This window comes from Madurella fahalii (assembly GCF_045866475.1).
Source record: "Madurella fahalii IFM 68171 DNA, scaffold_3, whole genome shotgun sequence".
NCBI classification, from domain to species: domain Eukaryota; kingdom Fungi; phylum Ascomycota; class Sordariomycetes; order Sordariales; genus Madurella; species Madurella fahalii.
In genome coordinates, this window is record NW_027263973.1 from 3,336,026 (window position 1) to 3,360,768 (window position 24,743).

General features: G+C 55.0%; 7 protein-coding genes across 7 annotated transcripts; 3 read left to right on the forward strand and 4 right to left on the reverse strand.

Annotated features, from left to right (window-relative positions):
* Window positions 1–62: 62 nt before the first annotated feature.
* MFIFM68171_06436 (uncharacterized protein) lies at window positions 63–1,489 on the reverse strand (the record flags this gene model as incomplete). The annotated part of the gene is made up of 2 exons (XM_071061856.1): window positions 63–1,197; window positions 1,269–1,489. 2 exons carry the CDS (start codon window positions 1,487–1,489, stop codon window positions 63–65), a joined length of 1,356 nt encoding a protein of 451 aa, XP_070917957.1.
* A 1,696-nt stretch (window positions 1,490–3,185) lies between these two features.
* On the forward strand, window positions 3,186–4,247 carry MFIFM68171_06437 (uncharacterized protein; the record flags this gene model as incomplete). Its single annotated transcript, XM_071061857.1, has 1 exon — window positions 3,186–4,247. One exon carries the CDS (start codon window positions 3,186–3,188, stop codon window positions 4,245–4,247), a length of 1,062 nt encoding a protein of 353 aa, XP_070917958.1.
* Window positions 4,248–5,098: 851 nt separating this feature from the next.
* Window positions 5,099–5,712, reverse strand: MFIFM68171_06438 (uncharacterized protein; the record flags this gene model as incomplete). Its single annotated transcript, XM_071061858.1, has 2 exons — window positions 5,099–5,563; window positions 5,677–5,712. The coding sequence occupies 2 exons, from the start codon at window positions 5,710–5,712 to the stop codon at window positions 5,099–5,101; spliced, it is 501 nt and encodes a 166-aa protein (XP_070917959.1).
* A 1,234-nt stretch (window positions 5,713–6,946) lies between these two features.
* On the reverse strand, window positions 6,947–9,374 carry MFIFM68171_06439 (uncharacterized protein; the record flags this gene model as incomplete). The annotated part of the gene is made up of 7 exons (XM_071061859.1): window positions 6,947–7,305; window positions 7,387–7,580; window positions 7,644–8,393; window positions 8,459–8,565; window positions 8,623–8,786; window positions 8,840–9,135; window positions 9,205–9,374. The coding sequence occupies 7 exons, from the start codon at window positions 9,372–9,374 to the stop codon at window positions 6,947–6,949; spliced, it is 2,040 nt and encodes a 679-aa protein (XP_070917960.1).
* A 2,697-nt stretch (window positions 9,375–12,071) lies between these two features.
* On the reverse strand, window positions 12,072–13,208 carry TGL2 (lipase 2; the record flags this gene model as incomplete). The annotated part of the gene is made up of 3 exons (XM_071061860.1): window positions 12,072–12,132; window positions 12,199–12,946; window positions 13,007–13,208. 3 exons carry the CDS (start codon window positions 13,206–13,208, stop codon window positions 12,072–12,074), a joined length of 1,011 nt encoding a protein of 336 aa, XP_070917961.1.
* Window positions 13,209–16,450: 3,242 nt separating this feature from the next.
* Window positions 16,451–17,811, forward strand: MFIFM68171_06441 (uncharacterized protein; the record flags this gene model as incomplete). The annotated part of the gene is made up of 3 exons (XM_071061861.1): window positions 16,451–16,479; window positions 16,824–17,298; window positions 17,359–17,811. The coding sequence occupies 3 exons, from the start codon at window positions 16,451–16,453 to the stop codon at window positions 17,809–17,811; spliced, it is 957 nt and encodes a 318-aa protein (XP_070917962.1).
* A 3,797-nt stretch (window positions 17,812–21,608) lies between these two features.
* MFIFM68171_06442 (Ferric reductase NAD binding domain-containing protein) lies at window positions 21,609–23,555 on the forward strand (the record flags this gene model as incomplete). The annotated part of the gene is made up of 4 exons (XM_071061862.1): window positions 21,609–21,820; window positions 21,877–22,029; window positions 22,093–22,967; window positions 23,029–23,555. 4 exons carry the CDS (start codon window positions 21,609–21,611, stop codon window positions 23,553–23,555), a joined length of 1,767 nt encoding a protein of 588 aa, XP_070917963.1.
* Window positions 23,556–24,743: the final 1,188 nt, after the last annotated feature.

Here is a 24,743-nt window from a genome sequence, read left to right on the forward strand (position 1 = left end):
AGACCCAACCTTTAACCAGCCCCCATCACAGACCCAGTAGCGCAAAGTGACAAGCCAACCAATCAATCCTCCGCCTCCTTCGCACCAGACGATACTCCCCCCACCCCAGCCCCTCCACCAGCACTAGTACCAGTACCGGCGCTCTTCCTAGGTTTCTTAACCGTCGGTGTAGCCTCCACGCCTCCACCACCACCACCACCACCAGAGCCCTCGCTCTTCCTCTTCCTCTTCGTCGGCCGGCTGGAACCGCCCTTAGGCCGATATCCAGGGTCGTCGTCTACAACCCTCTTCCGCTTGCCCTTGGCCGGCCCGCCCAGCGTGCTGGGTGTAGCAATTCCGCCGCTGCTGCCGGCCGCACCTCCGCCGCCGCCACCGCCGTATCCAGTCCCCGACAGCAGCTCGTCGTCCACGTCGTCGAGCGTGCCTTCTGCAGCGGCCGCGGCCGCGGCAGCGGCAGCGGCAGCAGCGGAGGCCCGGGCGCGCTTGCTGCGCACGCTGCCGGCGCCGCCCCCGCGCGGGGCGCGCTCGCTCCCTCCGTGCGCGGATTTGCCCCCGCGTCGGCTGGAAGAGCTGGGGTGGGCATGGCCGTGGCCGTCGTCGTCTTTGGAGTCTTTGTCGTGCTCGCCGTCTTGGAGGAAGGTTTTGGGTGCGTGCTTGCGCAGCCAGTTGTAGACCGAAGTCGGGTTGCGGAGGGCAAAGTCGCGCTGGGTGTTTTTGTTGTCTGAGGCGGAGGAGGGGGCGGTGTTGGGGTGAGCGAGAGGGGCGAGGGTGGGGAGGAGGGACGAGGTTATGGCGCCGGCGGTGTCAGGTTTGCTGCTGCCACTGCTGGCGTCTTGGGTTGCGGCAAGGCGCGTGTCAATCTCCCAAATGTAGTTGTCAATGTCGTCGGCTGTGAGGAACGAAGGCGGGTGCGACTGGCCTTGGCCCGGGTCGGCGGGGGAGTCGCGGCCGGCGGACAGGTCGGCGAGAAGCTCTGGGAAACGGTCGGCTGCTGAGGCAAACGTGGGGTGCGGTATCTCTTGGAGAAGCTTCTTGTAGGACTTGAGGGGGGTAGCGCCGGCAGGGCGATGCGACGGCTGGTCGATGTCGAGGAAGAGCGCATCCTCGTCCGAAGGGACGTCGAGAGCGAGATCTATCCGCTTTTCCGGCGGGATCTGGGCCGAGTTGTTGACATCTAGGAGGAGATCAAGTAGTCGACTGATGATATGAATGTCAGTGGAGTTTTTTTCTCAACGGGACAAGTTGGCCGAAGTCGATGTCCAACTTACTCTTTCTGCACTGCCAGTCTTCGCGCTGTAGCCAGGGCCTGCTGCTCAAGCTTGTGAAGCTCCTCGCCTTCGTGCATTTTTTGATCAAAAATGATGCGCATCTTGCGATACTTTTTCTTCCATGATCGGTATGAGGGCTTGTCGTCGGCCATTCTGACGTCGACAGAATCGTCTTCTGCTTTCACCCGGATGTCGACTCGGCTGCGCGCGTCGACTTCCATTACGTCGTCGAAGTCGCCAATTGATGGTGGAAGAAATTCTCAATGTCGCGATGGTTTGTGGCTGCCTGGTTTTGAGAGCCGCCTGATCGGTCTGTTCTGTGTGAGGATAGGCAGGTCTGCTGAACAAAAAAGGCTGAAGAACACTCAAAGTTCTCGGTCGTGTTGGATGGCGCGTTTCGCCAGCCCACCCCTGGTTCGGGAAGGGCGACAGATTGCTCATGGGAGTGAATTGGAGGTCCTTTGGGCACCGTAACATACGTATTACCAGACAAACTCGAAATTCGATCCTTGGCGTGCTGGACTGTAAATTTCTTAAACTGACTGTGTCACTCGCGTAACATAACATATTTAGCCACCAGAGTGCGATACATTACTAATCACTAACACAGTCAAGTTAACAGGACAACCATAGCCTGGCGCCTTTGACCACTCGGCCATTTCCAAGACTTGGCATTGTGAAAGCCAATAGGAGGCGTCAAAATGCGCAGTTGGATAACGTATTTCAAGGAAAGTACTTCACCGAAAATGACTGTCCAGACCCACCATTTTCGGAGCCCAGATCAATGCCTCCCTCCTAAGGCCGGCTCCGAACATGGGCCGGGGCCGGGCATCAGTGGTTCTGCCACCTCTTGCCTAACTCCTCCGTACTCGATGATTCCATGCTGACGAGGGGCGATATGGGAAATCTCATGCAGCTGCCCAGGAACGGCAGCCATTCCCTACTGGTCCAAGGTAGGATGTGCCGGCCGTGAAGTGCGCAACATATGTTTACATACCCTTTCAGCGATTCCCTGAAATGCTAACATGAGGGAGATTTGTGCACCGACTCGATACGCTATAGTTGTCTTGAGGCGTTGGTACGAGTGCAATAGCTTAGGATGCCGGCAGATGCCAATGGAGGCGATGAGAAAGGCCGGCAACACAACTGAACCCGGTGATCGTGTCGAGGGAAGTGAGCCGTGGAAGGGACTTAGTGAGTATTATGCGGCGGGTTTCTGGTTCATTGTTTCCATATCCTTGGAGAAGCTGCGTGTGGATGGTTTCCACTAGCGGCGTGCAGTCGATGCGCATGAAATCACAGGTAACAGGCGCCTATTGATCGGCCCATGAATCCGCGTAGATTCTCTGAAGGCGGCGTAGATTGTGACAATCATGCCCGGCTTTGCGCGCTCTCCTCTCCCCGGTTGGTGTTCTTCCTGATCAGACCACCAAGGGCCCCGAAGCCTCACAGCAAGATTTGTGTACAAGCAAGTGTTTCACATGCTGTCCCCTGTTCTTTGCAATAGCGGGATCTCGGTTCTATCTTACTTCATCTCTATTCATAAAACTGATAGCATCAGGGCTTCCTTAAGTCGACTCGCAAAGGGGTACAGTATCATTACTTCCAGCATCTTGCTCACCTATACCATATTCAAACATTCTAATCCTACTGGTATCATTTGTTTGATGAGTATTGTTGTGTCAAAGAAGCAATAAAGTAGTGCACGGACCGTCTATTACTTTATTAGGAAAGTGGCGGGTCGAACAACAACCGGCCCCACGACGGGAGCTAAAGCGACCACTGGGGAAAGCAGTAGGCCCGATAGTGACCGAAAATCCCCAAGAACCTAAAGAAACGTTAAAAAAATACTGTTGCTACAACCCGAGGAACACGCCACAACAATAAGGTCGCATGATCCGGTCGCTAACCCTAAGAATGGCTGAGAACGCAACAAAGCGACTCAAGACGGACAACGGCGGCGTCGCCATCGGCACGCACAATGGCCATTTCCACGCCGACGAGGCGCTGGCCGTCTACATGCTGCGGCGGCACATCCCGGCCTATGCGGGCGCGCGGCTGGTGCGCACACGCGACCCCAAGCTCCTCGACGAGTGCCACACGGTCGTCGATGTCGGCGGCGAGTACGACGCGGCGCGCAACCGCTACGACCACCACCAGCGCACCTTTGGCACCTCGTTCCCGGGCCGCCCGACCCGGCTGAGCAGCGCCGGCCTGGTGTACCTGCACTTTGGCCGCGAGATCGTGGCTCGCCGCCTGGGCCAGCCCGAGGACAGCGAGCAGGTCGGCCTGGTGTGGCGCAAGATCTACGAGAGCTTCATCGAGGCGCTCGACGCCCACGACAACGGCATCGGCGTCTACGACCCGGCCGGGCTCGCCGCCGCCGGCCTGCAGAAGAAGTTCTCGGACGGGGGCTTCACCCTGGGCGCCATGGTCGGCCGGCTCAACCCCAACTGGAACGACCCCGTCCCGGAGGACCCCGCGGCAGCCCAGGACGCCGAAGACAAGCGCTTCGAGCTGGCCAGCCAGCGCATCGGCGAGGAGTTTGACCGCGACCTGGACTACTTCACGCAGGCCTGGCTGCCCGCGCGGAAGGTGGTTGCCGAGGCCTTTGCCGCGCGGAGCGAGTACGACGGTCAGGGTCGCATCTTGGTGCTGAAGCGGCAGTCGGCGCCGTGGAAGGACCACCTCTACACCCTGGAGGAGCAGCAGCCCGCGGGCGGCAAGGTGCTGTACGTGCTGTACCCCGAGAAGCCCACGCCGGACGCAAAGTGGCGGATCCAGTGTGTGCCGGTCGCCAAGGACTCGTTTGAGAGCCGAAAACCGCTTCCCGAGGCCTGGAGGGGGTTCCGTGATGAGGAGTTGGATGAGATATCGGGCGTTAGCGGCTCCGTCTTCGTGCATGCGTCGGGCTTCATTGGTGGGAACAAGACGTTTGAGGGGGCGCTAGCGATGGCGAAGAAGGCGCTCGAGCTTTGAAGTACATGCTGTACGTACCTACCTTTACCTACACACCCTTAATGCCGCTCTGTCGCTGCCCAAGCGGCTCGTGCGCAATCGTCAGGAGGGGGTTGGGCATCCAGGCGCCTCGGACCGCGACACCGACCTCAGCCAGGGACTCACCAGACACTCCGACAACGGAGAGCGGGATCAGTGGAAGGTGTTAGGTCGTGGTATCGACTGTGTTGGAACTCTTGAGGAGTGCGCCGCTGGGCTCACTGCAGACCGGGTCCAAACCCATTTGAGGATTTGTCGGCAAATCTTCGCCCAGAGAAGAATCCATTTACTTCCTACCAACAAAAGGAAGTTACATGTAGTACAGATAGCAAGAAACCCCAAACTGCGGAGGGAATTGCTCTCGTGTACGCACCTTCTCCCGTACTCGTTCTTGCTGTTTGCCGCAAACCTCGAGACCTTATCCGCAAACCGGGTGCTCAATCTCTCCGTTACCCCGTCTGCCGCAGATAAACGAGAAGGTGGAAGTGTGCTGTAGGCCGAAGGAGACAAGGCACCGGCTCATAGAAACCACAAAAATAGGCCTGTGCCAAAGATAGGGATAAATACAAAAATCAAGACAAGTCCCAATCCCGTTATCCATCCTCTGTCGTCACCGTCTGGGAGGATCAGCCCAACGCCGCAAGAGTTTTGTTTTTCATGATCTCATAAGTCTTGGAGTACCTTCTGTCCTGACCGTGAAACTCCGCACACATTCCGAAGAAGGGGTGAACACAGCCCGGCGGTTATTTGGCTGCAAGAGTAGCTCATGCTTCGATTGAAATCCCGAGTTTCATGTTCGTAAAACTTGTAGCAGCTTTGCAGGCGCACATATTTCACCGCCGGATTGGAATATCCTGTCGGTCGTCGGTTGCACTTTGGGGGTTTTTGCCAGCGGCCTGCTGCTGCTGCTGCTGCTGCTGCTGCTGCTGTTGCTGCTGCTCGTCGGTGGCCGCCTCGACGTCCTCGGCGCTGGTCTCGCGGTTCAGAAAGCTGCTCTCCTTGACGGGACTGCCAGCCTGCATGCCGGGGTGGTGCTGGTGATGGATGTGCGGGTGCAACAGACTGCCGATGCCGTTGGGACCGCTGACAGGGCTCGAGAGGTGGGGGATGTTTTCGGGCACCGGGTGTTGGCTGCCGACGGCGCCCGTGTCGACACTGTCGCCCTTGCCCGCCTTGCTCATGGCATAGTCGCCGCTGTCAAAATATTTGCGCTCCTTGAGATGCTTGGCGAAATGGTCGCTGCGCGTCGGCAGCTTGCCGTACAACCTGAAGAGCCGCTGCTCCTCGGGGGAGAGGGACTGCGGGGTCAAGAGAACGCGTTAACCACGACATTCCTTGGGTAGATTTCTTTCCCCGGCTGCCATATGGTCATCGGCCCTCCTAGCAGCCGATAATTCAAAACTCGACGCACCTTAATGTCAACCTTCTTCGCCTGGAGAGGATTCATGGCTTGTGGCCCTGTCGAAGTTCGTGCACGGTTGGCTGACCGTTCGGTTGCCAATCGGACCCCCGAAGTTTGGATCTTGGCTGCGAACAAAGGCTGTTGGGGAAACCCGGTACGTTCAAATCGTCAAATCGACGACGCTATACAACACGTGCTACTTCTCCCACTTTCTGTCTGGACTTTAGTGAGGGTCGAAACCGGTGTTGGAGAGGATGCGGAAGTGGGATGGCCTCAGTGTTGCGGAAAGGTGGAGTTGTCGTCACTGCAGTGGGTTTTATGCTGGCGGATATGGTTGGGGGTCTTCGGCTAACGGCGGGCCTGTCACACGGCAATGCTGGCCTGGTCCCCTGGTTGACGATCGGCCTTGCGTTCAAAGAGACGAGGAAACAAAACAGGAGGGAAGAACGTCTTTTCTGGCCAAAGGTAGTGTTGTTTATATTCCCTCTACATTTATTAATAACACTAGACCAGTGTTGACGTTGCTTTGCGGTTGTTTTGCCGTGCGACGAAATTCATGCGGTTGTTGGGCAGACCCTTGTTCATGTTACTGATATACCTCAAGGATGCCATTAACCGTAGACGCATTGATCACTTAGCGGTCTTTGCGCTTACCGACTGAGATCACAGCCAGCATGCAACAGCCGGCACTAACCATTGGGCACAACCCCTCGCTCTGCTCCTTTGGTTCCCCGTCACATCATCAAATCATCGAACCATCAACCGCGCCACTCAGCTCCCTCAGGTGGCATCCAATAGACGAAGCAGCAGGTTCAATATCTGCTGTGCTACATGCCCCCCATACCTTATCTTCTTTTCCCGGATAGGCAAAGGCGCAAATTGCCTGGCACATGAAAATAGAGACTTCACAACAGCTTCCATGCTACCCGGCTTGCAGCCAAGCCATCCAACCAGCGTCCCCGAATTGCACGAGATAATCCCCAAGATGGTAATTTGGAATGAGGCGTCGCAGTAATTTCATCATCATATATTATAAAAGTAGAGGAGCATCCGGAATGTGCTAGAACGAGCGCACTTGAGTCCTGTGTGTACTTGTTACCTCACTTTACAACCACCCCAAAACAATACAAAAGCTGCAACAGCAACAACGGCAACGGCAACAGCAACAACGGCAACGGCAACAGCAACAACGGCAACGGCAACAGCCCTTCACCCGCCCTCGGACGACCTCGACCCTCCAAAACCCTATACCTCCCAAGATAGTGTAGTATCTTGTGGCTCACTGGGGCAAAGCCAACAAAGCAAAAAACCCCCCCACAACCGGCCTCGCCACAAACGTCGGCCCGTCCCGCGGGAACCCCCCCGTCTCGGAATCAAACAGATCCGTCATAGCCCTGTCGCTCGACGTCGCCCCGACCCAGTTGGCCAGCTTCTCAATGAGCATGTCCCTCGTCCCCGTGTTCGCGACGGCGGCGGCAAACATCTCCCAGTCGGACTTGGCCCAGTTATGCCGCGTATCCAGGGGCACGGCGTGCTCGTTGGCGACCGTCGGGTAGAAGGCGCTCTGCATGTCGTAGATGGACCGGGGGATGAAGTCGAGCGAGAGGAGGGCGTCCGCGTAGATGTTGTAGAGGAGGCCTGTTTGCGGGTTGGGAGTTTTAGTAAGGCTTGCGTAAGTGAATGGTTTGGGAGGGACAGGAACGGAGCGGGGGGTGGTACCGTGGCTGTCGGCGTCGCCGTAGCTTAGGGTTGTGTGAGGCGGGTTTGCGTCCGAGTTGATGGCGTAATTCTGCCATTGCGTGAGGTAGCTGTCAGCGATGGCGCTGAAGGGATCGGAGTTGTTAGTCAGCTGGGCAATCTGGGACATGGCTTTCAGGCCGATGATGCCCTTGATGGCTAGGTTGGTTTGATTGCTGTAGAACGGTTGTCAGTATGGATGCGGACTTTGGAAACAGGGAAGGAGAGTGACGACTTACGCTAATGGTCCCGCAAAGTCATCTGTGCTGAGTTGGTGCGATGGGATCAACGAGTCGTTGACGAGAAACTCGGCCCACTGGGACAGCTTAGGGTAGTGAGCCGAGAGGTAGCCTACGTCACCGGTGCGTTGAGCATAGGCGAGGCTCATGATGATCATGTTGCCGCATTCCTCCAACGGCATAGGCTCGTCGTTGCCGGCCGGATACCCCCGGGCCACGGGAAAGGTGCCCAGATCGTGGATGGCCCAGGCGTTCGGATACGCTCCGCTCTCCTGGTTCTCGAACAGGGGGTCCAGCAGGTATCTGCCGAGAGACGCATTGAGATACAGGATGATGGGGTACGCGGGGAAGATAACGTCGACAGTTTGGATGTCGCTGTTTGAGCTGATCTCCTTGAGGAAAATGTAAGGCTTTGACGAAGTGCCGGCATACTGCAGAGCACCGAATGTCTGACGGACGGCAAGTGTCGTGACGATGGCATAATTCTTTCCAGCTGCCCTCTCCGAATCTGTCTGTATCTTCTGGTCAAGAACGGAAGACACCTCGGTGGCATGCTGATAGTCGTTGTAGAACGCCACAACAGCCGAGATCTCGTTGTCATAGTGAGATGACCATAGCCCCGGCACCGCCGTTAACTCGCCACTCAGGCCCGCGAAATGGATAACTTGATCTTGGATGAGGCCGAGAGTAAAGACTCTCTCCACCTCTTCCCTGACATCACCTAGGTCGTGAGAGAATGCAAACACAGGCCTGTTTGGTTTGTCAGTCTCAGCTAGCAGTACCCGTTCATGGCCAGGTGCTCGGAGTCGGCTTACCAACGGTCGCTAACCGGTCGAAAGTTTGTCTCCTTCGTATTGGCGAGCCGTCCGTTATTCACGAACTGGTCTCGTACCACCGTGTCTTGGCCAATCTGCCAGGTCATCTGTCCGTCGGATAGGTCAGATATTCCGGTCCTCGCATTCGATGGCTCGGTTCTTACAGCATTGCCGGAACGAGTAGCTAGGTACCACTGTCCCCAGCTCGCAATTTCGCGAGATTCAACAAATTGCTGCTGGTTTGCGCGGGAGAAGCGGTGGTACACGATATCGTTGGATGTGCTCGTGTCCCACTCGACAACCTGAGAATGATCCCCGCTAGTCCATTCTGTTCTGCTCGTTAGGCGGACTGCGATGGCCATTGGGACCCAAGGCGCATACCCCCAGAGACGTCCATGTATACTTGGACATTATGTGGGGCCCCATCCGAAGATTTGGCCTTGACTGAAATATAAGAGAACTGCAGGGACTGCCTCGCCATGTCATCGGGGTAGACGGGGGACAGGAACGTGACTGTCAGCGTAACCTTCCCGTCAACATCGAACGTGAAAATGCTCTTGGTCGACGTGTACTCCAGTGACACCTGGTTTACTGGTCCCGGCCCGGGCGCTCCTCCCATCCAGTTATAGGCTGCCCCATCAACTGTTACGTAACCTTGCCAGCCCTGAACCTGGGCCCTGTGTGATGGTTAGCCATTGTCACACTTTCGGAGGAGATAGCGATGGGGCGGCGTGAGAGAACCCTACGTCCAAAACCGTGGCCAGGAACCGGGGAGGATGCATTCTGGCCCGCACTGGAGCCAAGAATTTAGGTATGGCGATCGTACGGCCAGTGGGACCGCCGGAGGTCTCGTCGGGATAAACGTCGACGCAGCACCGACAAGGCTAGAGTGTATTGCCGCCAACGCGGCCGCCATCTTGGTGAACCTCATGGGCCCCACAAATATCATAAGATCTATGTAGCTGAAGAATGTGGTGCAGGCACGCTGATAGGAAGAGAGACTAGGAGGGAAAGGGGGGCAAGTTTCGTTATTCTAAGGTCGATGCGGGCGATCAGCTGGAAACACAAGGTTAAGGTAACCCAGGTGCTGGGGATACACAAGACTGAAGACTGGTAAACACGGTACAGGCCATAAGAGTTGGCGTGAGCACAACAGCACTGCAGAGAAGGGGCAGATTCAGAGTGGGTTTTGTAGGCGGAAGGCAGCGCACGAAACCGGGACAAGGACACGCACACGGGGATGGGACGCGGAGGGCCGGTGGTGACACAGAGATAATGGTAACAACAGTCAGTAGAAACTACATTTTGTCAAGTAAAGGGCCACACCCTCGGCGAGCCAGGAAATTGATAGATTAGGAAGGTCGTGAGAGCGGCAGATGGTGGCGCCCGTCGCCGCAAAACTCTTCTGTCGTGTTCGGTACTCATTCCGTGATGTAGGGAAGAGCCATGTCTCTCTCCTAGGCTGAGCCAGTCATGGGCCTCAAGCGGGGGGTTCATGATGTGGGACAAGGCACGAAGCCTCTGCTGCGTGCATGCCAAGAGCATCAAGGACGGCCAAGGTGGAGGCCACGCGCCAACCGCGATGTACAAGAGTGCAGGCGGCACTGGAGCATTCATGCCCAGCCTGTGAAGTAGCATGAAGCTGTGAAATATTAACAGGGGCGGGGATAGGTAAGGTCCCGACGGAGGTGGCTTTGCGCTTGCTTTCACCAAGGAACCCTCCTGCAGTGACAACCGTAAGCCTTTCGTAACTCTTACCGATGTTACCTGCGGCCTTCAACGCAACAATGAACCGAGTTGAGTAGGCGTGCTCGGAGAAGAACTGTGACTTTCGAGGTCTGCTGCTCCAGTCCTAAAGACGATCGGTACAATTACCGTATGGGATGCCATTGAGTGTGGAGGCGCGAGAAGGTTCAGCTGGCAGGTTTGTGGGCAGGGCTCAGGTCACGGAACTTTCGGATGGCATGTACACACATCAGAACCCCACATTGTCTTGTATTGCTGGAGTCATGACTGTCGCCTCATGCAGAAGGAACCTGGGGAAGGAGGAGGAGGTTGGGTTCGAAGCCTGGAATGCCATTGGCAAGGCTGCAGGGGCTTTGGCCAAGGATTCTGTGGGGAACCAAAGCTAATCCTGGACAGGGAAAGCGTTCGCCGATCGGCCGGCTGGGCATCACCTGGGCGATCGCCAAGTCTTCCCAAACTCTCCACGTACGAACTCTCATTCCTTCCCTGCAGCGCCAGGTCGCCTCAAGCAAGCATTTTGGACAGTTCTACTTAAAGTATCTACCCGCCTGTCCTGGTTCTCATTCTTTACGATAAATGCGCAGTATCTTTCCCGATTTCCTCGCGAGCTCGGCCGCAAGCTCCTCACCAAGCGAAGTGCTGTAGGCACCACGCAGCACAGGGAAGTACAGCATCGTTTCTCAAGTTGCTGTAGCGGGCCAATCCAGCCCGCATAGCGTTGTGATTGTGACACGTAAAACTCTTAAAGAGGAAGGCAAACTGTGGGACCCTGCTCTTGGTTGCTACTCCCATGCCATGAAGCCTGGATTCTGTCAAACTCTGGAACCTCGCTGTAACGTTGGAGAAGCCTCCACCTCGCTCTCTCAATGTTACCCCAAATGCCACGGTGTGTCCGACTGCCGGCTGCGGCACAGAGCACTGCTCGAGGGCACATACATAATGGATGCCGACTCGGACTGTTCTCACCCACAACGACATACAGGTTGCAGCCAACTAATGCAGTTTATCCCCGTGACAGAATGTTGCTTTCCTATTGTCTAGGATGACTGGTCCATCCTGACATGAGCATGCCCAACCAACAATAGGTCGCGGCATCTTCCGAGTGCGTGCCCCAGGCATCATGAGATCAGATTCTGACCCCACACGCTCAGCACTCTCACACCAAGTGTTGCCCATCCGGATCATATTTGGCGATATTGAGAAACCATGTGCCTTGCCTTGTCAAACAATACCACTTCCATCGGAGTACTTTATTCCGTTAAATTCCGTCGTAAACTAACGGGTTTATTCCACAAGTTCTTCACGCGCCGCCCTTCGCAATGATGTGGCAGAGCCGACTGATACAGCCAAGGTGAGCCTGGATGCGGCCATACGTTGGTAGATAATGCAGTTGTACGAGGGGAAACCGTCGTTCTATGCCTGCCCATTTGTCAGTGGACTCGAAAAAGCTAGAACCCGAAGGGAAACGCCAAAAGTAAAAAAAAAAAAAAAAAAAAAAAAAAAAACCGAGAAGGAGCATCGTTACATACCACACCGGGCCCGACTTGACAGATATTGCTGTCACTGCCCCTCTACCGACCTTTTTGCAAGAGGTGGGCTGTCATTAAATCTACCCAGTCCCCGACAGGTCAAGGTTGTCCAAAGTGTGTATGTCATCCGTAGAGCATACCAAAACGATGGCACATGTCCTCATGTGCACACCACCGGCGAGCCAACACTGTTAACTCCGGCTTTTTCGTGTCAAAAGACCCAAACGATGCTGCATAAGATGCACCGGAAGAATAGGCATGACTAGGAAGTACCCGAAGTCGCATTTACGAGCAGGGAGACTCGTCACGGAGCCTGACTTTCCATGACTCACGTCGACTCAAAGCCCTTCTTTCGCGAGCATGTCGCTTATATCGAGGTAAAAGGCAACGGCGTTGAATCTGTAAACCGATATCACGTTAGAAGGGTCTAACAGTGGCTCGCATAGCAGCAAGGCATTGGCTTACGACGGCGGATGGCCCATCCACTTCTGCATGGTGAAACGCAGCCTATTGCTCCAGTTGATCAGGTCGAGATGGTTGACGCCCAGCAGGGTTCCCTTGTACGTTCCCCACTTGCTGCTCTCGACGCTGACGAGACCGTCGTTCGGCCCCTCAGCTTGCTCGATGACACGGTGGGAGTGGCGGAATGGACTCAGCAAGGGCGGCCTATCCTTGACCATGGCACCGTACGAGAAGTAGCGCACATTCGGGTCGTCGGGTGTCCTGGGGTTGAACTCCTCCGTCATGTACTTTGTCGTGAGCTGGGCGAAAGCGCTGGGCTCCCAGCCCGTAGTCTGCTCCCAGAGGCGGTACAGCCGCGGCAGGTAGAAGGGCCCGATTGTATCAATGAGATGGTCGGCAAACGGGCTACCGTGGTGCGGCGTGGCCACGGTGATAAGGGACTTGACGTCGACGCCTGTAGGGTGGAGCTGCGAGATCATGTAGCGGGCGTCCAAGCCGCCCATGCTGTGCGCTACAATGTTGACGCTCTTCCCCTTGGCCTGGACTTCGATCTCCTCGGCCAGCTTGGCTGCCCGCTTCTCGATGGAGCCGCTGGGGGGCACAGAGGCGGTGATGACTGTCGTACGGTGAGCACTGAGTGCCTCCTTGATGCCACGCCAGTAGTGGATGCTGGGCAGGTAGGAGCCGGCGAGTTTCAACTCGGCGAATCCTAACAAGCCGTGAGCAAGCACAACGGGATGCTTGGGGGCGGCTGAGTACTCAATGTGTCAGGACTCCATGCGCTGCGAGAACAGACGGGGCCCCGACGTACCGTAGCGGGCTCTGAGAGAAGCATATTCATCGGCAATCTCCTTGCCAAGGCCCTTAATCCGCGCGTCTGCTGGCCGTGGATGGCGGCAGAGAGGTGCAGATGCGCCGAAACACCGCCTCGGACCTGCAGGGTGATAACGTGTCTGGCTGGTCTCCAGAGCTCTCGGCCAGGATGTGGACCGGCGCACTGCCAGCCCTTTCATCTGCCTTTGTCAAAGACTCCGTAAGACCGTCCACAACCTCCCAGGGTCAGTCTAGGCGTTTCCCGTCCGTATTCCTTTCGATAACCTTTTTTATTCGTTTTTATTTCTTCAAGCCCTCTTTTCTTTCTGCCGGCGGACTGCTGGCCGATGAATAATTCGAATTGCGACTGCACGTTAGGTCGAACACGATCCTGGTCAATCGTTACTTCCTAGCTTCTGGACAGTATTATATACGGTGGGGTTGATGACGTCGCACCGTACCTTCCATTTCTTGGCACACACAAGCCTTCTTTCACAGCGCACTCCAGCCCGCTACTTTCTACCTCTGTTTAGGTTCCATCCTAGAGAGATGCGTGTCGAGGATTCTTGGCTTGCTTAATCAGAAAATTGGCTGGTCAGCCCGAGTGAGCAAGAGTGAACAAGGCTGTGCAGCTTTGGTATTGCGACCATCCCACATCCAAAGACACGGTTTCAGCGATGATAAAGACTCACTTAGACCTCAGGACTACCAAGTGAACCCGAGAAGAACGCCCGGCAGCACTTGAGTTCTCGCAACACCACAATCATGAAGCGTAAGATTCTCATCAGGCATGAACGATAAACATGAGCTGTGGCGTATACCGGCCACTAATGCCTATCCAGAGACCTGGGGGTCGCTCTCGGGGAGTGCTTAGACAACTGGTACAGTGCTTATGGCTGACAAGACGCCAGGTGAAAACAAGCCTGAGGTCGTAATGGCGGCTCTGCATCATCAAGCGAACTAAGCCTTGAGAGCTACGCGCCCTAGAAACGTGGCACCGAGCTGCCGAGCTATAGTAGCAACCACGTCCTCCACACCGAGCACGATGGGGAGGCGGAGATATTTATTGACCCTCCTGCGTTGTGTACTGCTTTGCTGCCGATATGTCCTCTCTTTTTACCTCTTCTCATGCTCGTTTCTGACTGATGTTGGGCCTCCCTCCTCAACATCGCTGAGACGAAAGGCAGCATGGACCCTGTCGGAGACTGTGCTGGAGTCTGTTCTATCCCCGAGAACTTTGTATCATATTTCACAGCGCCCAGTGGAAACGCCTTTATTCTTGCCTCATCTCCCGCTATGATTCCGGTCATGCACGTACGCCGTACTTTGTTACAATACTGCCTTACATGCTGCTCTTGCTATTGCTGCTCTTCATGCCGGAAATCGTCAGCCATGGCGGAAAATTCCTGCTCAGCCATTCTGCCAGCAACCTGACGTCTATTCCATCATCTACATGACGAGGCACAATTTAGGTGTCACACTACTCGGCTCCGCTGTCTTCCCTCGTCTTGCCGCGGGTAATGGTCATCCACGGCCAGCAATTTCAACTCATGTCATACACTCTCCGCGTTAGTCTCTTCTTCTCGGTGCCCGACATCTACACCTTGGTTTTCCGCTCGGTCGGGATAGGCTTCGCTTCGGACGCTAGCACTGCTGCTGAGGTCCGACATCTCCTTCCCAACAAGCCGACTAGGCCGTCTTGCTGACACTGGGTTAGGCCGATCATGTAGGTGAGCATCCTCCTCGCTAGGCTTGTGGCTCAAGCTACCAGCTTAATTTCGCTCTTGGATACTGTACAGATCAATATTTTTAAACCAGGCTTTCGCATCACCCTACCTCCTTGATGACTGATCCTGCTATGTCTTCTGTCGGGGGATTTCAAGGTTTCCATGATCAGTGGGTCTAGTTTCCGCGACGTATTGTTCGGAACTTGAAGCATTGAGACTTGGCGGATGTCCAGGTAGTTGTGTCGCTTCTCTTGGTCCGAACAGCCATATGAGTTGTGGCCTTTGCTACCGGAGTCGCAACGCCCTTTCGCCACGTTGCAAACAGCATCCTTCATCCTCAACAATGCCCTCATTCTCCTAGCCGTTCTAGCCATTACTGTCCTCCCTGCCAGTAGGGCTTTGGTTTTGCCGGGCCGGCAACATATGTGCCTATGTCCTCTGACCCCCTGAATGATCTTTCCTTACAGCTTCGTGGGCATCGCCACAGGCGAGCTATGCTATCAAAAGCGGGTAATCTCGCAACCATGCACATCCCTTAATACTTTCTCACACTCCGCTCCTGGAGTCAGTGAGAGAACGGGAGTAGCAGCAAGATTTTCTGCTCACCCGGAAATCCACCGCTCCTTACGCCGCGCTCATGTCGCCTAAGATCAACCCAGCTCATTAACGTACACCACACAACGCTTCTACAATTCAAGCGGTCCCATTTGTGGCTTCTGAAGACAGCCCCGACCTTACTTCCACATCGCTTAGGTAGGTGGTGTCGCCCGCTCACCAGGGGGTGGGGAAAGGAGGGATGTGTGATTCTAGCCCGGAGCCATGTGAAATGGTGAAAAGCGAAGCGATATGGGACTTACCACTGGAATCGATTGTGTGTAGATAGAGGATCGATTTACGACCTCGGTAGCGGTGTTTACCCAAGTTAATATTGCTTCCCAAGCTAGTAGTCACTCCAGACACGACATATCTACAACCAAGTGAGATCAGGAGAGTACCGTGGATATCAGATACCCGCTACTATTCTTCTATGTTGTCAGGACTGCATACAAAGCGTCAAAACCCGTCATTTCTAGGCAGCCAAACACTTGTATTGTGCTATTTTTCAGAATCTTCTAGGCTTTGTCCGGACTGGCATCTGAACAATCCCATTCGTAGTACTGTTAAACATAGCCTAACGGTGCATGAACACACATACGAGGTCTTTGTTGTCTCGCACACTATTAAAGATGAACAGCCATATCATATGTTGTTCACCAAACATATTCGTTTGATAGTATACTACAACAACCGTTACATAAACCTGCCTCTAAGCATCCCCACGCTACTTCAGAGCCCGCCAGCAGCGCCTCTGATCGGAGTTCCATACACCGCCAACTGCTAAGCGGACGGGGAGTAAACAGTCACAATGCCCGAGACTCCAATTTACATAGAAGCATTGAAGGATACCTTTAAGGCCAAGAGCCCGAAGGGCAGGCGTTCCGCCAGTATTGGATTGCAGGAGACCTCTCCTTCGTCATCTGATACTGTTGAGCTGCCTAGCCTTCTAGGTTCCGGTGGCGCGGATGACCATCTCGATGAAATCCCAAACCTTAACCCAACAGGAATCCGCGACGTTCATAATGACCCGCAAGATGCGGGCCCCCAGAACGAGAACCGTGGAGCTAATGGTTTCGGAAAGGCTTCCGATGCTGAAATACCTACTGAAAAGCCGGGACATGATGAAACGGAAAGTATCCAAGTTGATGTAAGTGAATGGTCGAAGGAGCACACACCGCAAGCCCCTATCACCGACCCGTGTTTACTTCCACCCCTTCCTGAACGGACTCTAAGCGAAGTTGTGAACCCTGACAACCCTTCAAAATCCAGTGCCCCTAGAGGAGGATTTAATCCAAACTGGAAGCCGGAAAATGACTTGACTAGTAAGTCGGGAGGAGCCACCAGATCGAACTGGAACAACGAAGCGGATGAACAACCCTTAGGGGGCAGTACTGCATTGACACATGAAAACCAGCCATGGGGAGAGCGTCAACCTCCTAGCATCAACGCCATTAGGGAAAACCCCTCTTCTAACAACATTTCTGATGGCAGCTCTCCTCGTGGCAACGGCAAGCCCAATGGCAAATCTTCTGACGAGTCTCAAATAAAAGAGGCCGATAAACATGCAGATGAACCCGGAGAGCAGTCCGACAAACCATGGGACGCCCGCTCAGCGGGGAATCACAGGCCGGCGCTCACAGTGCTAACTGCTGCACAACCGACCGCAGCGTCTATACTCGCGCAGTGGGGGTCTCAATGGCTGCAATTCTTCATCCCCAGCATAGATCAGTCCCCTCCCTTCGGCAGTGCGAGCGGGAGTCCCCAAGCGTCGTTTGACCATACTGATAATTTTGAAGCCTCAATCAGGGACCAGCGCCGAGGGGTCGAGGACCAACTCGGGCGGGAGCTAACAGACCGAGAAGCATCTCACATCCGCGAGGTCCTGGGCGACATCAAGTCCACCGTCCACGCCCAACTAGACGAGCATACACGCCAACTCGACGAGCACACCCGCCAGCTCGACCTGGTTAGCTAGCAACTACAAGCCCTCCGCCACGAGAACTCCGCGCTCCGCGCCATCATCGAGAACCTCTCAACCCACTTCACCCGCGCGTACAAGCATCAAGACTCCCGACCCGACGCCGCCCTCGAGCAAGGCGACCTCCGCACACAGGCGCGGCCCACGGGAGGGGAAGAGAAGCGCACAGAGGAGAAGGAGGAGAAGACCAAGGAAGAGCAGGCAGACAGCCTGCTCCGGGACCCGTCCCTGACCCTTCTCGCATTTCTCATGCTCTTCTGGACAGTCACGTCGGCCATGGTGCACAGCCAGCGGCTGACGGGTGGGGCGTACGGGCCGTACGTCAACGGCGGGTACAATGGGCTGGGGAGCGTGGCCGTGTTTGACTCGTGGACGTCATTCTGGACCATGGCCTTGGCGATGGTTTGGTTGGGGACGAGCGCGGTGCTTCATTGGGGCGCTGGGCACGGTCAGGAGATGGTTGAGTGGCTTGTTTTTCTGGCTGGGTGGTGGCCTTTTTAATTACTGATATTATTATTTTATTAGTGTGCTTTTCTTATTTCTATGTGCTAGGTTGAGGTGTTTTGGTGATTTGTGATGGATCAGGAGATGGGGGGGGGGGGGTTGTTTGGAAGATACTTCTAAGATTAGCGTTCGGGAAGTTGCCTCGGTTTTGTTCGCCGTCTGGTTATTAGAGTTTTGAGTTACGATAGGGGGGAGACCTGATTGCGAGATGTTATTTACGGCTCAGTTGTTAACTTGATCCGTGTAAGACGGATCCTGTCGTTCTGTCGGTGGAAGATTCGCTCAGTGTGTGATGCATCCGACTCGATGGCCAGAGTTTACTTGGTGACCTTTGATCGTCCACGCAGCGTCGGCGGCCATGTTGCCTGAACGTGCTTCAGCTACGTCGCTGATCATCATCAAAATTGACATCGGCGGTTTTTCTGCGACCGGAAATGCGATCAGGCTTCGTTTCCTTTCTGACCAATCTCTTTGTCAAATAAGTGGTTCTCGCCAGTCCGTTTGTGTATGATCGGAGGATTACCGCTACCAGATGTTTGCTCTTGCGTGAGGACTCAGAAGCGGCCCCGATGGCAGGTCACTACTGTCGGACGGTTTTGACAAGGTAACATGGGCGCAAGTAAGGGATTTTGCTCTTTGATTCTGCCTTCCGTTTTTGGGAAGCAACCTTTTCTCTCCGATCTCGATCTCGGACTGTTCTGATCTCTCGGAGCCGCTGCAGCGCAACACAAGAGAATGCATCTGTGCCTGCTGATCCCGAAATCCCGGTCAACATGACAACAAGCATCGTGATGCATTCGGACAGCCCGGGCCATGCGACACTTTGACAACGTTTGACAACTGCGTGGGTAATCACTAACTTGCAGCCTAACAACTAGCCGGTGGGGTTCCTGATGTAGGGTAGAACGAGATAAAACCTGTCACCATCTTGTATGCAGTGCCAGATGACGGTGTACCCAGTGTGCTGCGGCCTCGTCATTTTGGCCAAACTGGTGGTTGTAAAAGGCAAAAACGGTGTTGAGCTGATAGGGCCCGTGCCGCTTGCAGTGGCCTTGAACACATCAACAGCTGATCATTGCTGGGGCGAAAACTATCAAGAGTAGGGTGGCTGGCTTATTGCGGATGGCTCAGCAGGACAACTGCAGCATTTTGTCGAGATAGGAGTGAATGTACACTATGTTCCACGGCAGCTCCCATTCCCGCCTGGTTCAACCGAGCTTGGCACCCTTGAACACCGAAGTGGAGGGCACGGAAAGGCTTCCGATCCAGGACGGGAGGGGCGCAAAGAGAGCCTATTCCTTCTACTGGCCTCCGGATGCTGACGCAACCCACACCCTTCTCGGTGATGCAAGCTGTCGGTCCCAGATTCGACTACCGCCTAGTCCACATCTTTGGATCCATCAAATGCCGAACGCAACAGATCTGCTTCTCAGTATTGGTCAGGCAAAGACCCGACATCAGAAAAAAGAGGCGCCCAATGAAGACCCAAAGGACGAGCAACTCTAGATTGGGGGGCTTGCCACGGTAATTGTCGGTCAATGGGCGGCCGGGAGATTTGAGCAGGTCCTTCGACGTTGCGCTTTTGCGGTTTGCGGTGTGGAAGGGACTCGGTCAGCTTCCCTGCGAACTTTCCTGATCGGGAAGGGCGCAACGGAGCCACGACAGCCCCACGCGGGGGATAGAGTTTAAACTGACGGCAGGTAGCTGCTCTCATCTCTCACCATGCAACGTTAGCGGGAAAGTGCCTTGCTCCTCTGCGACTCGACCATGATTGTCTTCACCAAGTCATCGTTCTTTCTGTCTAAATTACCCTGATTGTAAGACCCTGAACACTAGGCATGATAGGTTGGCTGCTGCATAGATTGACAACACAACATGCCAGATCCCAGCCCACGCCGTCGGCAGCTTGGATGGAGTCGCCTGAAGAGCGACCCCGTTGTCATGTACTGCCTGCTACCTCAGGACAAGATGCGTGCGCGACCGGGGAAGCTCCCGGATGCAAAACACTGGAGACGTCGGGGCAAGCGGCGGCCTAGTGCGGTATCGCGCGGACCGCTCCAAGGGCAAAGCTGCTCCTGCGTTCGTCTTGTCTTGACTGTCTCCGAACCAGGTTTCCCTTGCAAAGAGGGCTGCCGACGGGAAGGCTTGACTACGGTTGCGTCCGCGACAAAGCCCCAAAAGCCTGAATGCACGGGAAATTTGGTAGAGACTGATAACCAGACCCTTGGTTACGTCTCCCCCTCTCTTTTGCTGCCCGTTGTTATGCATATGCCATTCCATTATTGCCCACTCCGTCCAGGTCTCTCGAGGTTCCGGCAGCCCCAGCACCAAATCTGCCGCGCCAGCTTGTTATGCCGCGTTATGATTTTCGTCGTTCATCAATTCCCATTTTCCTGCATGCTTGGTTTTGGCACGCAAAGTTGGCGGCTATCCCTGGTTTAACTGGAACGCATCCGTTGCCGTCCTCTCGTCCCTTCGGTTCGTGATCGTCGTTGCAGCCTCCTTCGGCAGCACATGGCCAAAACCGCGCCTCTGGCACTTCGCTTCTGGCCCCCTCGCCTCTGACGCAGGCCCTCTCGGCTACGCATTCGCCTATCTGTACTGGCAGCCGCCTTTTTCACGTGGCGAAAGGCCGTGCCGTCTCCAAGCCGCAAGCTGCAGTGCGTGTGCAGATGTCGGTGATGGTATGCTGCATGCCGCCAAACTTGGCAACGCCTCACCGGAGCCCCGCCGACTCATAGGAGCCGGACAGGGCTTGTCAGAAGTCTCGACATGAGAGGTGCTCTCGATATTGGCTGATATTGCGTGCGTTTGTGGGGTAGAAGCCCTAGAATCGGATGACAGCAGGGGCTGGTTCCTGGGACGCCCTCGTTCAAGCTTCCCAGTACTAGTGTGAACGGCCGGCCCTAAATTATCCAAAATCGTTTAGCCATATTGCCGATGCGACGGTCCTGCCAATGAAGACGGTGGCCTATCTTCCCTGGCGACCCACATTGGTCACGTCTTGAGGACCTCGTCTATCGTCTTGGGCAGCATGCTCGGCGCTTTGTCAAGCTGACAAAGTCCCAGAGAGGAAATGGCAATATCACGAAACCCCCCGAAGTGGTTGTCCCTGCTCAGCCTGGCCCTCTCCGGACGTGCATGCCACGTCCGGGTCCCTCGCTGCGCATCCGTAGAACCGTCCCTGCGGGCTATGCGGCACGGCCGTACCAACGCCGTCGTCACACCAACTTACCCACCGACGCCGCCTAGCAGCGATCTGGCTCTGGTCTTGGCCGGCCGGAACTTGCCATATTATCACCAGCGCTTTTACACTGTACGCTTTTGCGCCGACATGGTTTGCGGTAAAGTCCCAAGTGCCGTGACGCCATGACCGCCGATACCAAGCTCCCTCCATGTGACGCCCAAGCAATCAAGGTTCTGCGAGCCAGATATGGCTTTGTTATACCCTCATCTATCCAGTGGCTGTTTCCCCAGACCCCACTCGGGCTATTCTGTTTCAGAAGATGGCTCCCAGATATATACCGGGTACTGGAGAGTTTTGACCTGCTCGTCCACAAGGTCTAGACCATCGCGGTTTCAGTTCATTCCACCGCTGCCGTCTTAGCTCTCGCCCCAAACGTCAATCCACTGGGCCTAAGATACATATATATAAGGCGTGTTGTTATCCAAACACGTCCTTGCGCTTCCCCCTCTTTGCGTGGGCTGGATCTGCACAGCGCGCATACGTTCTTCGGCAACAACAACAACTTCACACTACCCTGAACTCGACATCATACAAAACGATATCCAAAATGGCCGGGGGGCATTACAGCCCCGCCATGCTGGCGTTTTTTGCCGAGCGGAAAGTGGCTACTGAGTTCGCTCTCAGGATCATGGTGGCTGCGATTTGCGGCCTCATCCTCATCTATGTGATCCCCTACTGGACACGTCGGTTGTTTGCAAGACTCGACACATCAAGAGGACCGCTCAGGGTGTTGGCTCGACCGTTTGTCGCTAGCTCAAGGTAACAAGACCTCCGTCTTCGGTGACTTGGATGGCTAGACTTGCTGACGATCCTAGACTAATCAGAAGCGTTTTGGTTCGGAAGGTGCCGGGCTTCGCGTCTGCCGGGCATGCCCTGTTGGCGGCGGCCTTTTTCGGCATATTGGTGGGCTTTTCGTTCGTGAGATTGAACGGGAGCTCGATATCCAACTACGCGGCGAGGTTCGGCTGGTACGTCCATCGCCCTAAAACTCCTAGCAAAACCCAAGGAAAACTCACCAGCGTTTCACGCAGGATGGCGGAAGTGGCCATGTCTATCACGGTCTTCCTTTCTTTGAAGAACACGCCCCTGGCGTTTCTGACGCCCTATTCGTACGAGCGCCTTAACCGTCTACATCAAATTACTGGATGCATCATGTTCGTGTTTATGGTGCTGCATGCCACCATATACACGGTCTACTTTAACAGCACGGGACGCCTCAAGGAAAAGTACGCGGAGAGGGGAGAGATCGCGGCCATCGTGGCGGGCTTCGCCTTCGCAACTGTCGCCACCTCTGGCATCTGCCGCCGCATTTGGTACGAGTTGTTCAAGGTGGTACACATCCCCGGTTGGATCATGGGTGTCGTTGCGCTCGGCTTCCACCAGCCCGAATGGGCGAAGAACGTCCTCATCGTCACGCTCGTCGCTGCGGCCATATGGCTTCTGGACGTCCTCTTGAGGCTTTGCAGGCTGGGATACAACAGCATCAACAACGAGGTAACCTTGTACCCACTCCCTGGCGGGTTCACCAGGGTTTCCATGAAGAAGGGTCCTACGGGTGCTCAGCCGGGGAAGCACTGCTTCCTCTGGATCCCGGCAGTTCGCAAATTTCAGTTGCACCCGTTCACATGCCACCGGGCCTCGCCTATGGAGTTCACGGTTAAGGCACAAACCGGATTCACACGGGAACTGTACGAATATGCAACGGCTCATCCTGGTGCGACGGTGGCGGTATCCTTCGACGGGCCTTATGGGACTTTCCCTAATCCCATCAAGTTCGACAAGATAGTGTTAGTCGCAGGGGGTGCAGGCGCCACCTTCACCATCGGACTCGTGGAGAACCTTCTCGCAAAGATGAACGGCGAGTCTCACAACAAGGTTGTTTTCATCTGGTCGGTCAAGCAACACGGTGAGTTGCTTCTTTTACCAGTCCAGCCCTGCTGATCATGTAGACTAATGCATTTGGCCAGAAAACATCTCCTGGTTTAGCGAGCAGCTCGAGATATTCAAGACGCACGAGCATTCGGCGAAAATCGACTTTGCTCTACACGTCACTCGAGCCCAGTCTTCGCCGACCTTAGGCCTGCCCAACGGCCATGATACGAATGAGAGTGGAAATGACAATGGCTCCTCCTCCGAGAGTGGAGGATCAGCGCCCGTGTCGCCTGCGGAGACGGATCTCGAGAAAAAAAACCTTACCGAGAAAGACCTGGAACGTGCAATCGAGGCGCGGATGGAGCATCACGCCAGCGGTACATCGAAGAAGGAGGCGACCGCTGCGACTACCGTGTCTTGGGATTACCTCATCAACAGAGGGCGCCCAGACGTGCCATCGCTCATCCGCAGCGCGGTCACTGCCACGCCGTCGAACCAGCGTGTCCTGGTCGCGGGATGCGGTCCGGACACCTTGATGGCCGACGTTCGAGCCACGGCGGCGAGTCTGATGGTGGCTGATGGGCCAGCGGTTGAGGTGCACTTGGAGCAATTTGGATGGTAGAATGTGCGGGCTTGAATCCTTTTCTTTTCTTTCTTTTTTCACTCTTATTCTTAACGGGTCATTTTCTCTTGGGTCGGGCCGATCAGGGATGTCATAACTCCTACGGCCCGGTTTGCTCCAATTTTCTTTGCGTTCGATTTTGTATGCATGGACTGGCGTTAGACACTGGGATCCAACTCCGCGGTACGGACTGCTGGAAAAGTTGGTGGACAAGGGATGACGGGTTAGTATTTCGTTAGCTATAGTTACGCTCATAGAGAAGGATGTTATTCGAAGTAACCATGTTAACAAGCTGCACAGTCAGCTGTGTAAATTATTACACCTCTTCCCAGGGTTACGAGCCGCAGCGCGGCTCGGGGTGATCCTTCGCAGCTTCTACATCGCACCCTTATTTTTTTTTTTTTATTTTATTTTATTTTATTTTATTTTATTTTTTTTTTTTTTGGCAATGTCGCAGGGTTCTAATAGAGGCTCTGCCGCATTAGGATTCATTCACAGATGCAATCCAGCACCGCTGGATTACCGGAAGTGATACTGTCGTCAAAAGCAGCTGCCGTTCTTCCGCAGCTTCCTGGGGCCAGGTGACGATCATGACCCAATCAAGTTGCGGAGGAGGTTGCGAACCGCCATTCAATTGACGAATGACCTATGGAGCTTGCTAGAAGCTCACTACCCCGCATATCATCCCAGAACACAGGCACGGCCTGGTGTTGAGCACACGGTGTTGGGCTTCTCGGTTCGAATAATGGATTGTGATGTGTCCGATAGCACGAGTGTGATACAAAAGAGGCCAACAACGCATGGTTTTCTATCTGATTTCTATACCCTTATCAATCGGCGGATGGAGAAGCAATCCGCCAGGCTCATTCACCTACCTGATGGGGAATAAAGCTTCCGATAAAGGCCGAAGCGAAGAATCACTGCAGCGGTGGAGTTGCTGCACACCATCCTTGGCGTGCGCAATTGGACTTAGCATTAGCGCCAGCCGCCTGCCAGGGCCTGCCAGGGCCGGCGTTGCGCAGGCAGCGCAATCAACACCAACCCCTCCCATTTGGCCTCTGCGCTTCCCTCGACCTGTACTCTTCGACTTGGGTATTGAAGTTCTCAGTTGCAGGATATCCAAAGCCTCTTGAACGTGGAGCGCCGATTTGTTTGCGTTTTACGACGCCCTCTCTATTCTCTGACGGC